This window comes from Thermobia domestica, chromosome 9, assembly GCF_964235325.1.
Source record: "Thermobia domestica chromosome 9, izTheDome1.hap1.1, whole genome shotgun sequence".
NCBI lineage: Eukaryota > Metazoa > Arthropoda > Insecta > Zygentoma > Lepismatidae > Thermobia > Thermobia domestica.
In genome coordinates this window covers 35,182,109-35,199,700 of record NC_137462.1, presented here as the reverse complement: position 1 = coordinate 35,199,700, position 17,592 = coordinate 35,182,109, and the positions used below count along the sequence as shown (strand labels likewise).

Here is a 17,592-nt window from a genome sequence, read left to right as displayed (position 1 = left end):
AGTTGCATTTTATTATCACCTTTCTCTTATGAATAAATAAGCAAAAGAAAAATGGGAAATTTTGTATTATTTTTAGTAAGGCAGACTCTTAATGTTTTCCACCGTAAATGAAATGCCATCATACCTCTGCGCAGTTATCTTCTCGTGCAGAGGATTTCATCCATAAAATGTTAATTTTTTATCAATGTCATTTCCCTGAAGAGTCCCCTCTGTTACTGACGTTGGCTGTCATTCCGTACCACTCTTCGCAAAAATTCTGAGTACAGCAACGTAATACAAAAATGCAGACAGTCATTATATTGTAATTGTTATCTCGATTATCGTAACCTAAATCGCTAATTTTGTGTTGCGTAATTGCACACGGTTACGAAATGTGCCCGGTTATCCCATACAATATTATTCATTCATCAGTTTGCATCACGAAATACTGTATGTATAATGATTTTGCTATTTGACCTTAAATCCATTATTGTAATTACTAATTTTAGCCTTAGAAACATTTTGAAATCAGTTTACTTTGTAACAAAAACAAAAAAATGATAATTTTCTTCGCAGCGTTTTATTTTTCCACTAGATATCACTCACAACACTCATCAGAGTAAGACGTTAACACATTCTCCAATCTACAATACTGTCTGCAGGCCTCATTTCGCAACGGTTGGCGCAAAATCTGTGGATTCAACTCAAAGCAAATAACGCAATAAGTAATTATAACAATAACAATCACAAAGCAAAACAAATTTTGCATTGCGGTAAGGCAAAGTGCTACGAAATGATACCGAAATTCTCAGAGAGCCCCAAAATAGCTGCTATGTCATTGCTCTTAACTTCCATTTACTCGCTCCGCCTACAGAAACCGATACACAGAGATGCAACCTGCCTAGCTGCCAAGCCCGTAGCTTGCCACCACATTTTTACGGCGGAATCTAATCTAACCAGTTATACATTTCTTTCTGCTAGCTGTAGACAGTGGCTATTAACCTTGGGCAGTGGTATCCCAGGGGGTTGCCACATCATCAGTCTCTAACAAGAAGAAAGCAGACTTGGTAAATGAACTTCAGAACCATGTTTCGCAAGATAGTAGTGCACATTTAAAGTGTTAATATTACTAGCTGAGAGAGCGCAATAGCCAAATATAGCGGAGAAAAAGTTTCTTAAAGTTTCCGACTCGTTACATGTATCATACGTCGCGTAAAGTTATTAAGTGACGGCATGGCAGTGTGAGGAGCATGTACGGCTCACGTGCAAAGGGTCCAGGGTTCGATTCCCGCTCAGTCATTTTTTGCGTTTTGCTTTAACCAATAAAGTAGCCACTTATAACTACTAGTAAAATATTAATTCATCATATGTTTATAATGCATAGAACAATATAAATGTTCAAATCGGTTGTAAAATCTTCCAATGTTCCATGTAAACTAGCAACAGAATGTAATTTACTCCGTAAATACATTGATATCACGAGTTATATTTTTGTTACCCTAGTCGTTGTGTAAAAAAGTGTTCTTGACGCTTCGTGTCTATATCTGTGGACAGTGTGCGATGAGGGGGATGAGAGGTAAATCCCCTTTGGAAATACTGGATGTATGGTGTATGTAACTTGACTGTTAAATCAATACTTCTGTCTTTGTGCCGAATTCTGCATGAACTCAACTAGGTCCTACCGTGCAATCACAAATCCGATGCAATCTTTTGTTTTATTAACGCGCTTCCTATACTCCTCTACATATATTCTCAATTACTTCAATAATATGGCAGTGTTTCACATAATAGAATGCTCATTCCGAAAAGGAACATACTCTTTAATTTCATTTCATTATCGTAACATATAAACAATGAAACTCTATGGAAATATTATGTTCGAATGTTCTCATAACTTGACAAACATGTTGTCTGATTAATCATCTCCACTAAATATTAAAACAACCCGTAGGCCCATAACTAAGATATGTATATTTGGAGACAAGGGTTAAAATAAATAATTACAAAAAATAAACATACGACGATGGCAATTTAAAACATTCTATTCTCTGAACCCTTTTTTTCTATTCCAGAGATGGCTTGTGTTAATGAAAACTTGACCCACGACCTACGACCCACCACCCAGCGTGACCCATTTTGACTCATGATCCTCGCCCTCCTCTCCACAGACTAAAGAGCTCACACTTTTAATAAAACAAGGCTGTGAAATTATTACTAATCGAAGTTTGAATTTCTACGGCCAATCGCTCAAGCACTGCTCTGTTTCAATACCGGTGAATCTGACCTTTACGATATAAAATGGTAAAGTGTTTGTCATGGGACATATACAGTATGATGAATTTAAATAATAATTTCCTAGTTGAATTACAGATATTTTTCAGTGGAAAATAGGATGAAATTTGAAAGTCTCAAATCAAGGTAAAGTAGGGCAACCTAAAGTTAAAGGAAAAAAAGTGTAAAATTCGACTGTGTCTTGAAAGCCAAGTAGTGAGTCGTATTACTATTCCTACAATTGCAAATAGCAATATTCAAAAGTGTCTTAAGTTATTTTTTACTTAGATATACTCATCTCAGGTAAGTAAATAGAAACTAATGGAAAAGGAAGTAAAATGAAGCCCTTGAAAGTAAAACAGATAAATTCACTAGTGTTCAAAAGATGATGTTTACAATGCACTGAACAGAGTGGGTAGGTAGATCTCAGTGGGCCACGGTGGGTGGTGGGTCACAGTAAGTCACGTTCTATTGACCCACGACCCACTGACCCACTCCATCTCTGTCGGATAACTCGGAGACTTGGATAACCGGAGCTCGGTTAACCGAGAGTATACTGTAATTTTTAATTTAATCAATTATTTTATCTTTATTTTTTTTAAATTTTAATCCGTTAAATTTTCAATACATAAATTTTCCAAGAACATTTCTCAGTTAAAATCCAAGTCTCGATTCATGAATATTATTATATCCTGCTACGCTCTTCCTGTTACACAAGTAGTTGAAAAAAAAACAAATAATACATTTTAATTTTCATCCGCGGGCCGGATGAATCGCGGTGCCCCATTTGGCTATCACTGATATACTCTATTACTCTTAATGATAGTTTCAAACGATAACTTGTCATTTAAAAAAAAAAAAAATCTTTTCCTTCACAAACTAATTGTCGTCAACTTGCTGTGGACCAAACCTTCCTAGAAGTCTCGAAACGGTGAGCGTGCAGGAAATATTGATTAGATAAATATGTGTTGGCAGAGGCTTTTTATCAGTTTCGTCTGTGATATACGAAATGAACATATGTTCTCACTTGCTATACTGATAATTACGCTTTTCATCTTAATAAAACTTATTACACTTGTCACGAATTGTTAGATGGAATTGGTATATATGACGGTTTAGGTTTTGAGTTGGTTCTAAAGCCCAGTAATTCTCCGATCACGTAATTTATTTACCTGAACAATATAATGCTTCTTTTATTATGGAAGGGAATTTACCATTTTCTAACGACGTGTTACTCTAATATTTGCTAGAATACACGATAATTTCAAGGTACAGGCTTTCAATATGTACAGTCAGTGGCGTATTTAGGGGGGTGGCTTCCGGGCTTAAGCCCCCCCCCGAAATCTTACTTATTATAGTAAAGTAAATGAAACATCTTGCAGAATTTTCACATTTTCAGGCAAATCCCCCCCCCCGAAAGCTAGCAAAGCCCCTCCCGAAACAAAATCGTAAATACGCCACTGTGTACAGTGGACTACTTTTAACCGACTTCATGTAACCTCCCATCTTCCAAGAAATATATGTCATTTTTGATATCAGTTACGTCATTGCTCCACAACAATAGCTATACAACTACACAAATTACACACTTTTTAAGTAGTCTTTTATATTTTTAAGCCTAAATGTATGTTTTTTTAGTAAACGTGTTAACAAAGTACAGTACTGTAGGCTACTTCATACAGTATTGTAGGCTCAATTGTATTTTTTTCTTTCAGTTTTGTGTTTTTCTTCCATCAATACACATACACTGTAAAATAAGTGTGTGGTTTGTGAGATAGTCTAGGCCAACTGTACTTTATTCAATAGATATATGCAGTATTTCGTTGAACCAGGGATTTTTTGTAGCTAGGGAAGCGTGGGAATTTCCCCCCTTCTAAGTTTTGACTTCCCTATCTCTATGTTTAAATCAGTCTTCCCAGCCTTTAGAGCAGCATGCATGCAATATTTTCGGGCCTGTACGTAAAACTCACTGAGTGAAATTTTTGTTTGTTGATGACCCGAGATGCGCTGGAACCTCTGCATGTTAGGGTGTATCGAAAAAACCTTTTTTTTTTTTTTCGAAATCTTATTACCCTAAGCGGCCATTTTTGGCCAAATGTGCTTAATATAGCATACAAGAAATTTCAAATCGATACCTCAATTTTATGAGGTGCCGCAATTGACTTGAAATTTAAAAAAAAGAAAAGAAAAGAAAAGAAAGAAATGGTAGATTTTTTAAAACAATAAATTAAATGTTTATTGCTTTATACAGTATTACCCTTAGTAATAATTGTTTTCCAAATAGTTCAAATATAATGAGAAAAGAAATTTAAACTACACCAAATTGCAAGTCCTGGAACGTCATGCTCTGCGCACCGCCTATTTCTTGCCGGCAAATACTCCTACTATTTTTTTATAGGGAGGTCTATCAGCACACCACCATACCCATGCTTTTACAACATCTCTATCGTCTCCGCACTCGCTATATACAGAGCCATATAGCTGAGGCACATCCAATTGTTGGTGCTCTGCTAGATCAGACTCCTGCACGACTACGGCATTCCTATCCACCAGTTGACCACCTACTTGAACTGCATGAACTTGACCAGGCCACACCAACCTATAACCCATGTCGTCGCATCTATCAAAGCCATCTGCATATCTATAGTCCATAATTTCTCTCCTACACTGCACTTCTTCTACCGCATCTAAAGATATAATAATGATTGTACACCAACGCCATCCATAGCTTCCTGTATACCATCTACAAACAGGCGCTTCTAACAATTCTGTTTTCCCCTGGCCCCAGAGAAGGCGTTACCTTCTGTGGCCCGCCCAGTTTCGACTGGGAATGAAATTGGAGTTTAAAAAGAAATTAAAAAATTTAAAATCGTTAACCCTTGTTTATGAGGTGCCCCTATCGCTTTGACTTGGGGTGGGGAATCGATAAATTTATAATGTTTGTGTGTGGCATCTGCTTCACCTGCAACTCAATTATCATGGAAACAAATGGATTTGTCCTGCTCAGACATAACAATCAGTTTGAGGTGAATTATCACATTTGAGTGTTGTGCTTTTGCTAGTTTGGTAGCGTTGACGAGTGATACTGTTTTCTTGCTTGATCCTATTATCTACAGGTCTGTGGCTTTCTCCATATAAGTGTGTGAGTGCGCCATTGTTTTGCTTGTATCAACGTGAAATTGGAGAAAAAGACTCGATTATGGTCAGAGGACACACAAAAAACATTAATCACGATGTTATTGGCTCTCCAGAGGAGTTTAGTTGTGTTCAATTGCCTACAATAGAAAGTGCGCTGAAAAAAAATCCTATGGAAAAAGGGAAACAAAGAATAATTCTGGTTCTAGAAAAGATCCGCCAGCCTAGGACATTACTTACATAATTGCTTCTTAAAAATCCAACTTTGGAAGAAGTCGTCTTTCCTAATCTCTAACAATGCCACATTTTCTATATTTCTTTTTTGTTCTCTTTCATCCATATGTGGAAAAGCTACTTTAAGTCAACAACGAATTGTTGCCTTAATTTTTCAATATCACGAGAAAAATTGTCAGCTCCTAAAATCAGTGAAAAAATCTAACCCTACATGTGATGCTAAAATAGTACAATTTCCAAAATTTGCCAGAGAATCCTTATTTGATATTGTTTGGTGTAAATGTGTTGATCCACTGATTCACTGTAAATGGGAAAAAGAAAGACGAATGCCTAAGTTACAAGTGCCATTTCTTCTTGACCAAAGAACAAAAAGGGAAATGATTACAGGAGGAATAGACAAAAGTGAATCAAAACGGGGTTATGAAGCGGTATAAAAGAACCACAAAACGTGGAAATGAACATTTAAAACAAGCTGAACAAACTTTAAACGAGGACCAAGGAAATCTACATCAGGCGAGATGGGTGACAACTTCTAGTGGAATTTTGCGCTTTTACATCGGAACGGGAAAATCCGTCAAAAGAACTCAAGATTATGGTTTCCTACATAATGAATATTTATGCTTCTGTATGGCTCTACATTAAAAGTAAACCATCCAGATCGATTCATCTCAGAATAGAGAAATGTTTCGTGCGCCATCTACTCACAATTTTACTTGTACGCCTTATATCTGGAGAACTACATATAGTCCAGCCAAACTCAAACTATCCCTTAACTCAGTATGATGTGCTTATTCCGTGAAAAAGATACGAAAAGCCGATTTTCGGGCCGTTCAACAATTTTTGTGGCCCCTTACCCACAAATTAATTATTGGCCAAGATCACAATCTTTTGATCCTTTTTTTTTTTTTTTTTTTTTTTTTTTTTGTCACTCCTAAAATTCTTGTATACATAGAAAATGCTCTTTCTATCTGACAAATTGTCAAGAGGACAATGTTTCAATGATGAAAAGACACTTGCTGAGAAAACGAGAAACTCTTGATTCATTGTTCCTCGAAGCATTTGATTTAAATTTGACATAAATTTTAGATCTGAACATTTTTTGCAACAATTAATTCTGTCTCTCGAATAAATACTTCCGAAGTGCCTCCTGAAGAAAATAATTTGCTTTGTAATTGGAACAGTCCCGATGCAAAAATGAAATGTTTCAGCTTAATTTCCTTAAGGCTAAAGGTAATAGATGATTAAGGCAAGTGAGTGATGATGGAAAAATTGATGGAATAAAATGCGGGAGGAAACGGGAGTAATCCGAGAAAATCACGGACATAATGTTGTCCACTACAAACTTACTTGGCCGGGATCGAACCAAGGGCCCCACGCACCAAAGATAAGCACTCTACCACTGAGCCACAGGTCTTGAGATACGGCAATTATAGCATGCTGTTTTCAACACATTCCTCATTGTAGCCAATGATACCTTTGGTCGTCTGAGGGGCACTTATCTTTGGATTATTTTTTTATAGCAAGCACTATTATGTTCTTATTTCTTATTATGATTTTCTTCTTCAAACCCTACTCCTATTTTCCTGCAATAGATTCTACAATTAAAAGCTTTCAGTTTAACGTCCCGTAAATATGCCGTTTAGGCTAAGGCAGCGTTTCCGAACCTTTTCAACTTGCGGCACACTACGAGTGTAACTTGAATTCTCGCGGCACACTCATAGATATAATAATAATAATAATAATAATAATAATAATAATAATAATAATAATAATAATAATAATTATTATTATTATTATTATTATTATTATTATTATTATTATTATTATTATTATTATTATTATTATTATTATTATTATTATTATTATTATTATTATTATTATTATTATTTGCAAATACAAAATACCATTGTATTTTTTTTCTGTGATTACTGATCTCTTTCTCACAGAGATGAAAGCTCGATCACTGGTTTTCCCCCATGCTAATTCATTATGCTTATTTTTTATTCTAATTTTAAAATAGAAAACAATTGCAATGAAATATAGGACTCAGATTTTTTTAAAAAATAACGCTTTCTTTTTCGAAAACTGTATCCAATCTTTCACTAAGAACGAAGATCACTAAATAACGAACGAACAAACAAATGTCTTGTACCTTTAGCTCTGCTGTTTTAACCAAAACCGGTGCATATTATTGCAATCACACAGCTTGCGATGCGTCGAAGTCAAAACACAGCTGTTGAACAAAGTGTTATTCTGTCATTCACTTGTGAAAGAGTGTTCTACGAACGTTCACTTGACGCGTACCGTACAAGTGCTTCTATTTCTCGGTGTTAGTATGACTCTCAATTGAAGCGTAACATAGCAGCTAACCGTGGAAATGTGTACGAGCCGAAATACTGTCTGCTACATAGTAATATATGTAGAATATAATATATTACAATTACAGTAATATTTTCCATGGTAGAAATTCATAGTAATGTGAAATACAAAAATATACATTTTTTCCTTCTTGCAATTTGGTTGCTATAGAATTAATAATTTTGTTTCGATTTTCTCGCGGCACACCAGCGGTCCATTCGCGGCACACCGGTTGGAAAACGCTGGGCTAAAGAGACGGATGACTAAGGCAAATGAATGAGGATTGAAGAATTGGTAGAATGATAATGTGGGAGGAAACTGGAGTACCCCGAGAAAACCCACGGACATAATGTTGCCTACCATAAACTTACTTGGACGGAGATCGAACCAGGGATTCCACACACCAGAGGTAAGTGGCCGCCATATCCCTGATTTTACAATTAAAATATGCCTTAAGTCATTCAGTACTTGTTCAGTCCGGGTTTGATAATCATGATCTTTTTTTTAAGCTGGCATAGCATTGGTTGTCAGCAAATGTACGTTCTGCAACCCAACATACTTCAAGTATGATGTTGGTTGCCTAACAACTCTTTTCCATTGGCTAAAATTTAATGTAATTTAAATTTCTAGCTTAACGTTCCATGTTTATGCATTCTAGGCTAAAGGAGACGAGTAATTAATGAAATAAAATATTATGTGATTATTGGTGGAATGAAAATGTCGAAGGAAACAAGAGAGCTGAGAACGATGTTGTCCACTACAAATTTACATGACCTGAGATCAAACCAGGAATCTCTCACACCAGAGGTGCTAGTACCTGAAAACTATACATATTGTCATATCTATTTTACGAGTTGGCTAAATTCAAACTGACAGGCAAGAAAAAATAACCATAAACAACAGACAGAAACAAGAAAATTTTTGTTTGTTATAAAATTTTGTTTGCACAATGTTTTGATTTGTATGTGTGTGTTAGAGGGAGGATAGAATGCCCAATTCCGCCAATATACAAATTTTATTAAGCGAACTTATAGGTAGAAATTCAGGGGCACATTTGTCTCTCTCTCTCAATTACGCATAGAATTCTTTTGAGAACAGATTCCGTTATGTACGCAATAATTCGATTTTTTAAAAACACAATTCACTGAACCAACTTGCACATTTGCTAGAACAAAGATACCGGATGCATTATCTGTTTAGTGTAAATAAGATAACGAGTTAGGCAGCAATTCTAACTTTCCAGGACGATCTTGGCAGAGAGACACCTGACTTTTATCATATAAATTATCGATTTGTTCTTTGGTTGGCAACACTACGTAAACACTACTTGCCTGCCACCTGTCGCCTTTTATAGCAAGCAGAGACACCGACACACCTCAGCGCCAGATGGAATAAGTAATTGCAGCATCTGCAGTGTTTTTTATAACAATTTTTCCCACTTACCTGTGAACGTAACTCCTGAAGTCTATCTCTCGGCATAGCGAAGTACTTTTGTTGGTGCTAAGAAAATAAGATTAAAAATCACTTTGATTCTCGTTGTAAATCCTCTTCCTCTGATGACGTAAAACAATTGACAGGTTGCCCTCACTCTCAGTGCAGCTGGTTACTACGTGGCAGAGTTGTCAACTCCGTAAGATAGTTTCTTCCTACAGTAATATTGCAAAGGAGAAAAAAAAAAAGTTGAAACTTTTCGTTTAGATTTTAAGAGCTGTTCTGCATCGTATGGAGGCAGTGAGAAAGGAAATGTAAACCTTTAATAAACAGTGAAGTATGGTGTAACTAAACGGGAGTAATGATAAAAAAAATGTCCGAATTTATTACTTTGCTTTCCAGGTTCGAACCCCGTATGCCTGAAGTTTTCCAGTTTTTCTTAAGTCTTAAGGCTAATGTTGGAATGGTACCTTTAAGTACATGCCTTGCGTCCCTTCTTTCTTCATTCTTTACCATGTATTATTAGATTTCCAATTTATCTCAGTTCCGTCTGTTGATAGGTATCAAAATAGAACGGTAAGATGCAGCGAATATATATAGGGTGTTAACGAACTATACCGACAAACCGTAATAGGTGATTTCTCTCATCAAAATAAGTGAAAAAAAAATGAATATGGACCTGTGGGAAAAAGTGAATAGTTTCAGAGTTAGGGCTGTCCAAAATCGTGGAAAAGCTAAATTTTAACACTGCTAATTCGAAGTTGAGAAATGGTAGGGAAAATGAAATGAAATCTTTAAGCAGGGATTTTTCAAACTTTTTGCAGTTGAAGCTCCCCTCAACCACCAAAATCTGATCGCGCCTCCCCTGTCAAAAATGAAATGTGTCAACATAAATACATGTATCCCTAAAAGAAAGGCTATCACTATGATAAACTATGTTTCATTTATTAATCACTAATGGAAATATCTCATTAACACAGATGATCTACATTAGAGATGGCCAGAACCGGTTCCTGGTGGAACCGGTTTTCGGGTCTGAACGGATCCGGTTCTAGAAGATCCGGTTCCGGAACCGTTTTTTTCGGACCCAGGTCTGGAACCGATTCTTCGGATCCAGGTCTGGAACCGATTCCCAAGATCCGGTCCTGGAACCAGGTTTTCGGATCCAGGTCTGGAACCGGTTCTGAAAACCGGAGTTTCGTGGCCATCCCTAATCTACATTGTACACACTGACTGCACCTTTTAATATTATTAGCCGGTGTTAACAATTATTAATTGTGATAAGTCAGATATTTAGTAGTTATGGGGCATCTAGTCCTCACTCATGAATATTCATGAGTGTTTACTTTTTTGACATGGTAGCACTTGGTAATGCACGTTTTAAAAAATGGATACACCCTTTTACGCATACTAATGACACATAATGTATGCAGGTGCGGCCGAAGGTTGTATAAAGAACATGACACATAATAAATTGGTTTCCGGTTAAAAGAAATGTTAATTGGACAAGCAGAATACAGAAAAGACCTTTTCGGAAATAAAATATGCAGATCACACACGTAGAACAAGGTAATTCATTAATATGCAGCACATGTAACGCGACAGCTGTTGCTGGAGAATATGCTAGAAATTTGGATTGTTGGAATGGGATATCACGTGATGGACGAAGCATATTAAATACCCAGTGTTTTTTTAGTGAAAAGTAGTTATAGATTGGTTTTAAAGCATGGATTTACCGAAACCTTTGAATTTTAGTACAAGAGGTGAAAGTGATCTCGCAGAATCATCATCTTTGCCGGGGACAGAGGTTTTATCCCAACCGGTGGTGATTTCGCATTTTCCGCCATTGGAAACAGAAGTTACCCCGGCCAACTTGGATGTATTACCGGGAACAGAATTTTCATCCCAACCGGTGGTGAGCCCGCAACCTCCGCCACTGAAAACAGAAGTTACCACGGCCAACTCGGATGTATTACCGGGAACAGAATTTTCATCCCAACCGGTGGTAAGCCCGCAACCTCCGCCACTGGAAACAGAAGTTTTCCCGTTACTTGATGTTGAAAACGAAATAGAAGAATATCCCCCTACACCTTCACCAACAGTGAGTAATTCCCCGGTGGAGAATTGGGAGTTGGAAGAATTTTTGAATTTGCCATGTGAGTGTACTGTGGAACGTACATCATTGGATTGTATAAAAGACTGTATAATATACTGGAAACCAGACGATATTTGTATTTGTTTTGCTTGCGGGTTCGGAGACGGCAGTCAATGGACACATGATTGTTTGGTGTTGGATACGGAATCTCTTGAACGGAAAGCTATAGATGCTGTAACGAAATTTGAAGTTCGTGAAGAATTATTATCAATTTACAGAAAAAAGCATGGACAGCCTTTTGCGATGATATGGAATTTCATTGAACGTTTCCGAGATCTTGTGTGGGACTTTGAATATAGACCCATTCTATTAAAAATTTTACTGGAAAAAGATTATGGGAAATACGTGGACATATGGTAAATTGTTTAATTGTTTGATTTCCTTTTATTAGTAATCATGTATTGTGATAGTGAGAATTGTGGACAAAACATTAGTGAAAATTGTGTGTTAGAAACGATAACTGTATACTTACGCTCAAATGGAATAAGTGGTATGCAGCATAATCCTGGAACTTTTCTAGAAAAGCACTTGTTGAATGATAAGACTTTAGTAGAACTCTTTGAAATTTTTCATGAACGGCATCGTGAAATTTCAATCACAAACTTTATGTTAAAAACTGGTGAATGTTTAAAAAATACTGAATTTATTGGACAACTTATTCCAGTTGTCATGGAACGTTCGTGTGAAATTTCAGTTTGCCATAAAATGTATATTGTAGACATACAGGGATTTAAGATTTCCCCGAATGAATTTGTGATACGTGAATTTTGTCTTACTGCGTGTGATGATACTTTAAATTTTCATTGTTTAGTAAAAGTACCATGTGAATTTAACGATTTACCAATAGGTTGCCAAAAACAAATCGATTGGCTTACAAACCACTTGCATGGCTTGTCATGGTCTAGTAAGACTGGCTATCTCGTATCACATATTCGGAATATTATGTATGATTTTTGTGCATTAGATGCAACTTTCCTTTGTAAAGGTGGGGAAAAATCCATTTGGATAAAGAAAATCTTTGCGTTAGCAAACGTTGTGGATCTGGAAAGAAAAGGTTGTCCACCATTAACAGAATTACAAGGTATCGTTTGTAATGAAATTTGTTCATTTCATAAGCAAGTAGAATCAAAATCGGCATGTGCATATCGAAATGCACAACAATTGAATTATTGGTGGAAAAATGAGCGATCCACAACCCTTACTAAGGGCATAGCAAGTTTAATGTTTTCATTGTAATCTTAAAACTATTGTAAGGAAGATATATTTTATGGAGAAATAAAAATATAAAAGTTTTAAAAAATTGGTATTTATTTATTTCTAAAAATCTACAAACATCTACTTTGTTTCTTTTTCATTATGTTTTCTACATGTTTTTTGACAAGCTTATCATTATTTTTTAATTTTTTATGATTAAACATTGCAATACATTTGTCAAATGAAACACCACGTATCATATAATACATAAAATATAATACAAAATATCCACACATGATAGAATGATTATCTTGAACTTGTACAGTATTTACAAAATAGAGTTTACAATTCCTTTGTAGGAACTGTTGAATTAGTTTAGGCACACCCTGTGCCAGAGAATCAAAATAGTATCCATGTTTATTGTTATTGATATAGATCGCTACCCAATGGCTACCAGGTAAATCAGACTTGTCCAAATTAATAATCAGTCCTACAGGGTGTTGAACAAGTATAGGTAAACGATCAATGGGATAAATTCCAGTCACATTTGCACCGGTAATGCAGTCCTTTAGTAACACTTGTAATAATTGATCACTATACATGTTTATTAGTCTATTTCATCCTTACTTTCCTCCTCTTGTTTTATTTTGGATGGAACATACGTTGCACTATTTGGATTTACGTATAAAACATAACCATAGACTTTTAAGTATTCGGCATATAATAAAGCTTCACGCACACAACACTTAAATTGTCCAAATCTATGTTTTAAATAAGCACAAGAGTAAACATGAAATCCCAAGGAAGACGCTTTTGGGCACTGTAAATCTTCTAAATTCACAACAGTCCGTTCCAATAGTTGCTGCAGATAGTTCTGACGTGTTTTACCATAAGTATACAAGGTACAGGTATTAGCACAATATTGTTTCAATATAGTAGGTAACAATGAGTAATCTACATCGCCATTGTACCAGTCAATACCATAATCATGTTGTACTAGATGTTTATTCGAAAGTATGAGCGGCACACGTAATTCATGTAATGGATATGGTGGTTTAAAAATCCAGCTTTGTACAAAGGGGATATCAGGATTTACAATTGCAAGTTCCTTAATAATAATATGATCATCATTATCGTTGAACGCGGAGAAGTGAACAATAACCCTCATGGCACTCAAATGACGAAATTTTACATTGTATGATCAGTATATACATTCCTGTCTTTATCGATTTGAATGAGAGAGTCAAATTGAGCGTACACAATGCATGTAATGGAATTTTGTAGAGGTTGAGAAAATGATAATTTTAAATTGACAGGGGAATCACGTATGACATCCCACGTAGAATCATCTAATGTTCCTGTTGGAGATAGAATGAACGGGTACAAAGTGTATCCATGTCGAAATTCTTCACGGGAAATTGTATGTGAATGATCTTGATAATATATACCGGTACCGGAAAACAGAGTGGAATATGTTTGAACATATAATCCATTTTCAAAATTAGGAGTGAGGGGTGTCGGTGGAAATGATTTTGAACCAACTTGTAATTGCAGTTTGTTAACGTTAAAATGTTGAAATTCAAAAGGATTTACATGTGGTTGACCATTAAATGCAGCGTTTGATACAAAACCTATAACAACACCTTTTGGTACTTTACCCAAAAATAAATTATCGAGATTATATGAACTTACTTCTGCGGGAATGGTATAGGTACGAGTTTCAACACGAGTAAGAGGTATGCTGGCCGGAATGTGTTCCATGCCAGAATTGATTTGCATAGCTAAGTCGGCAGCAATATCTAGACGCCGCACGTGAAGTGTTACGTCTTCAAGTTTGACTTTATATGCTGTATTTTCAGCAGACATTAAACAAAACGTATCTTTTGTACGATGTAATTTTACACGTAAGCTTACTTTATTAGGAAGCATACATCCCACACCGGCAATATCAGCATGGATACGGCCATACATATCGAATGATGCACTATTTCTAACATACTGGGCACGATTTGTAAATCCAGTATTTGCATTACCTAATACATTAAATTGGTTTGCAGTATCTTTATACCATAATCCCCCAGTTAAATGGGTTCGAGCGGCATCACTACCATAATTTAATAATGTTTCGATATAAGCCCGGTACGGATATGAACCAGATGATGAACTAATTAATTTATCGTTTAATAAAACATCAACTTGACTAAATAACGAATGAAGAAAATTATTTACAGGTGCTACAATATCCGCCGCAACTAAATTTGTATTATCGTTTTTTGTAATTTTACATTTTACATAGAGATACAAGTATGCAGTGTGAATAAAATCACCAGTTTCACCAGGTACAACAAATTCAATTGGTCCTTCTGACGATAAAGTAGAAACCGGACGATATTCAACAGTGGAAGATGACTCAATAGCAGTTTGAGTCATTGGAATAGTAAACAAATCAAGTTCACTTGTACAACATTCAAGACTACTTCCACTGAGTAAAGCCATGATTAACTAAATATATCACCGGAATATTTTCGATTACGTTTGACCGGAGGACCGAATTGTACAATAGCAGGAGCCTTACGTTTTCGTGGACGTCTCTTACCACTACCGGTTAACAACTGACTAAGTTTATTTGCAGCTTTAGTTTTTAATGTTTCTCCAGCTTCTTCTACGCGAGCACGAACGGATTCTTTAAACGGACGGTCTTCTAGTACATCACCTGCAACTTGTATTCCTGTTTGTAACGCTTGCCGGCCTACAGCTTTGGCACCTTGTTTTAATAAAGGCAATGCAAAACGAAATAAACCTTTAAAGAAACTACCAATCCCATGACCCCGTTGATAAACTGGACCTGAAAAGAAGGGAAGGCCACGTCCCCGCTGATAATACGTATGTTGCTTTTTCATTTTCCAGGAGAACGTTTAAAATGAAGTGTCACTGTCAGTGTCCCGGAACGAAATGGTAAATTTCGTCCTGCGTGGTCCTTTAGTAGTATTTCAACACTGTTAAAGCAAAATTTAGAGAGTGGTATATAGTGAATATCTTGATATCGTAACGTTTGAACTTTTCCATAAGTCATATTGCCAACAGTTGCAATACGTAGTAAGGGAGCTTGCGTGTCTCCCACCAATTGATATTCAATAAGATCAGTATACACAAAAATTTGAAAAGGATATCCAATATCTAAGTATGGTTGTTTAAATCCCTGTTTTTGAATAATGAGATCATTTTTTTCATGAAAACCTAGTTGTATAGCCAAAGTAGGTGAAAGTGTTATAAATTCAACGTTTGGTTCAGAAGTAACATGAATAATATTGGAAGCGTTAAATCGTATAAATTCTGAAACTTTATTTAATTCTTCCAGTATGTGTTCAATGTTTGCATAATATCCAGGAGTAATTTTACTTTTCATAATTTCATGACCTTCTAATTTGTACCAAACGATATTTTCATCTTCGGTGACATTATGACACGTTAAAGGAATATGTATTTCACTTAATCCGACACACCAATCCGTATCTGTTAAACGTACAGTATTTTTCAAATTATTAATGAAATGGGTTGGACTATTTTTAGGATAAACGTCTGTACTTGCATTTGAAACCAGTGTAATGTAGAAACTGTCTTCGATGCTTTCAGAAATCATTTTCGTTTAAAGTGAAGTGTCAAGTTCGAAGTTCCAAAACGAAATGGTAAGTTTATACCGAGTTCATCTTTTAAGTTTACTTCTATCGTATCAAAATATTTCTTTTCAACTTTCACGTACTGCGGGTTATGAAATAAAATATTTTTGATTCGTCCATACCGCTCGTAAAATATACTAATTTTACGAAGTAAAGGTCCAATTTCTTCTTGTTGTTTTACAATATCCACACATACGTTAACTTCTGTTGGAATATTATAATCAAGGTTACAGGGATATTTTCCCTGAGGAGCCAGAAATTGTTCCCTATGTTGATCTTTTATATACACCACTGAATTATAAAAATTTGAATTTTCATTCATAAAACCGAGTATATGTTGTAAACCTTTTGTTATGTCTAGAATACACCGATCACGTGACCGGAAGGAATGTTGAATATACACTTGATTCTTAAAATAATTATATTTTATTATACGTACTTTCTCGGGAATTAGATTTAAGATGGCTTTAATGGATGCATAATATCCCTCTGTTACTTTAACAGGATATCGAATATATTCACCATCAATAAATGTATCGATTGTAATTTGTTCACCCGGACCAACATTATAAAAACTCCACGGTATATTAATTTGTGTTAAGCCCACAACCCACTCTCCGTCCGTTAAATCTATGGCCCTTGCAAGTTTTACTCGAAATGAGGATGTTGTATTATCAAAAAGTGTACTACTTGCATTGGAAGGTAACGTCACGTAAAAACCGTGTTTCAATGACGAATTCATTATGCAGACTGAATACTAGATACTCGAATCCACGAATTCATACTTTCTGGGTAGCCTAACCATTTTACGAAAACCCACCCCTTCTTACGTTGAAGAACTTTTTCAATTAAATAGGTTTTGTTTGAGCTTAGAAATATTTTTTGTAATTCTTCAGCATAAAATATTCCTTTAATTTCATCACCATTCCAGTCTTTTAATTTATAAGTTACAGGATTTGATTTTATACATTTATCAACGAGAAATATTTCTCTAGACCAATTTGGCAAATATCCTTTTTCAAGCTTATGTTTATATTTAGTAATACGAACATAATCTCCTGCTTGAAATTTACAAGTTAATTTCTTCTTGTGTACAGTCTTTCCGTACAGCGTATTCCACACTTGATTGATATTTGAATCATTTACTTCTGCGGGTGC

At 35.6% G+C, this 17,592-nt stretch overlaps 2 protein-coding genes across 2 annotated transcripts in view; both read right to left on the bottom strand.

Moving 5' to 3' along the window:
* The window catches only part of LOC145694553 (syntaxin-1A-like), a 39,450-nt gene extending 29,885 nt beyond the window's left edge, over window positions 1–9,565 (bottom strand). Inside the window, exon 1 of the mRNA XM_081770876.1 lies at window positions 9,421–9,565. Coding sequence (XP_081627002.1) covers window positions 9,421–9,456 — 36 coding nt within the window. The 5' untranslated portion in view covers window positions 9,457–9,565. The remainder of the gene's footprint in view (window positions 1–9,420) is intronic.
* LOC145694555 (phosphoenolpyruvate phosphomutase-like) overlaps window positions 1–17,592 on the bottom strand; it is a 300,696-nt gene that overhangs the window by 88,389 nt on the left and 194,715 nt on the right. The window lies entirely within an intron of this gene.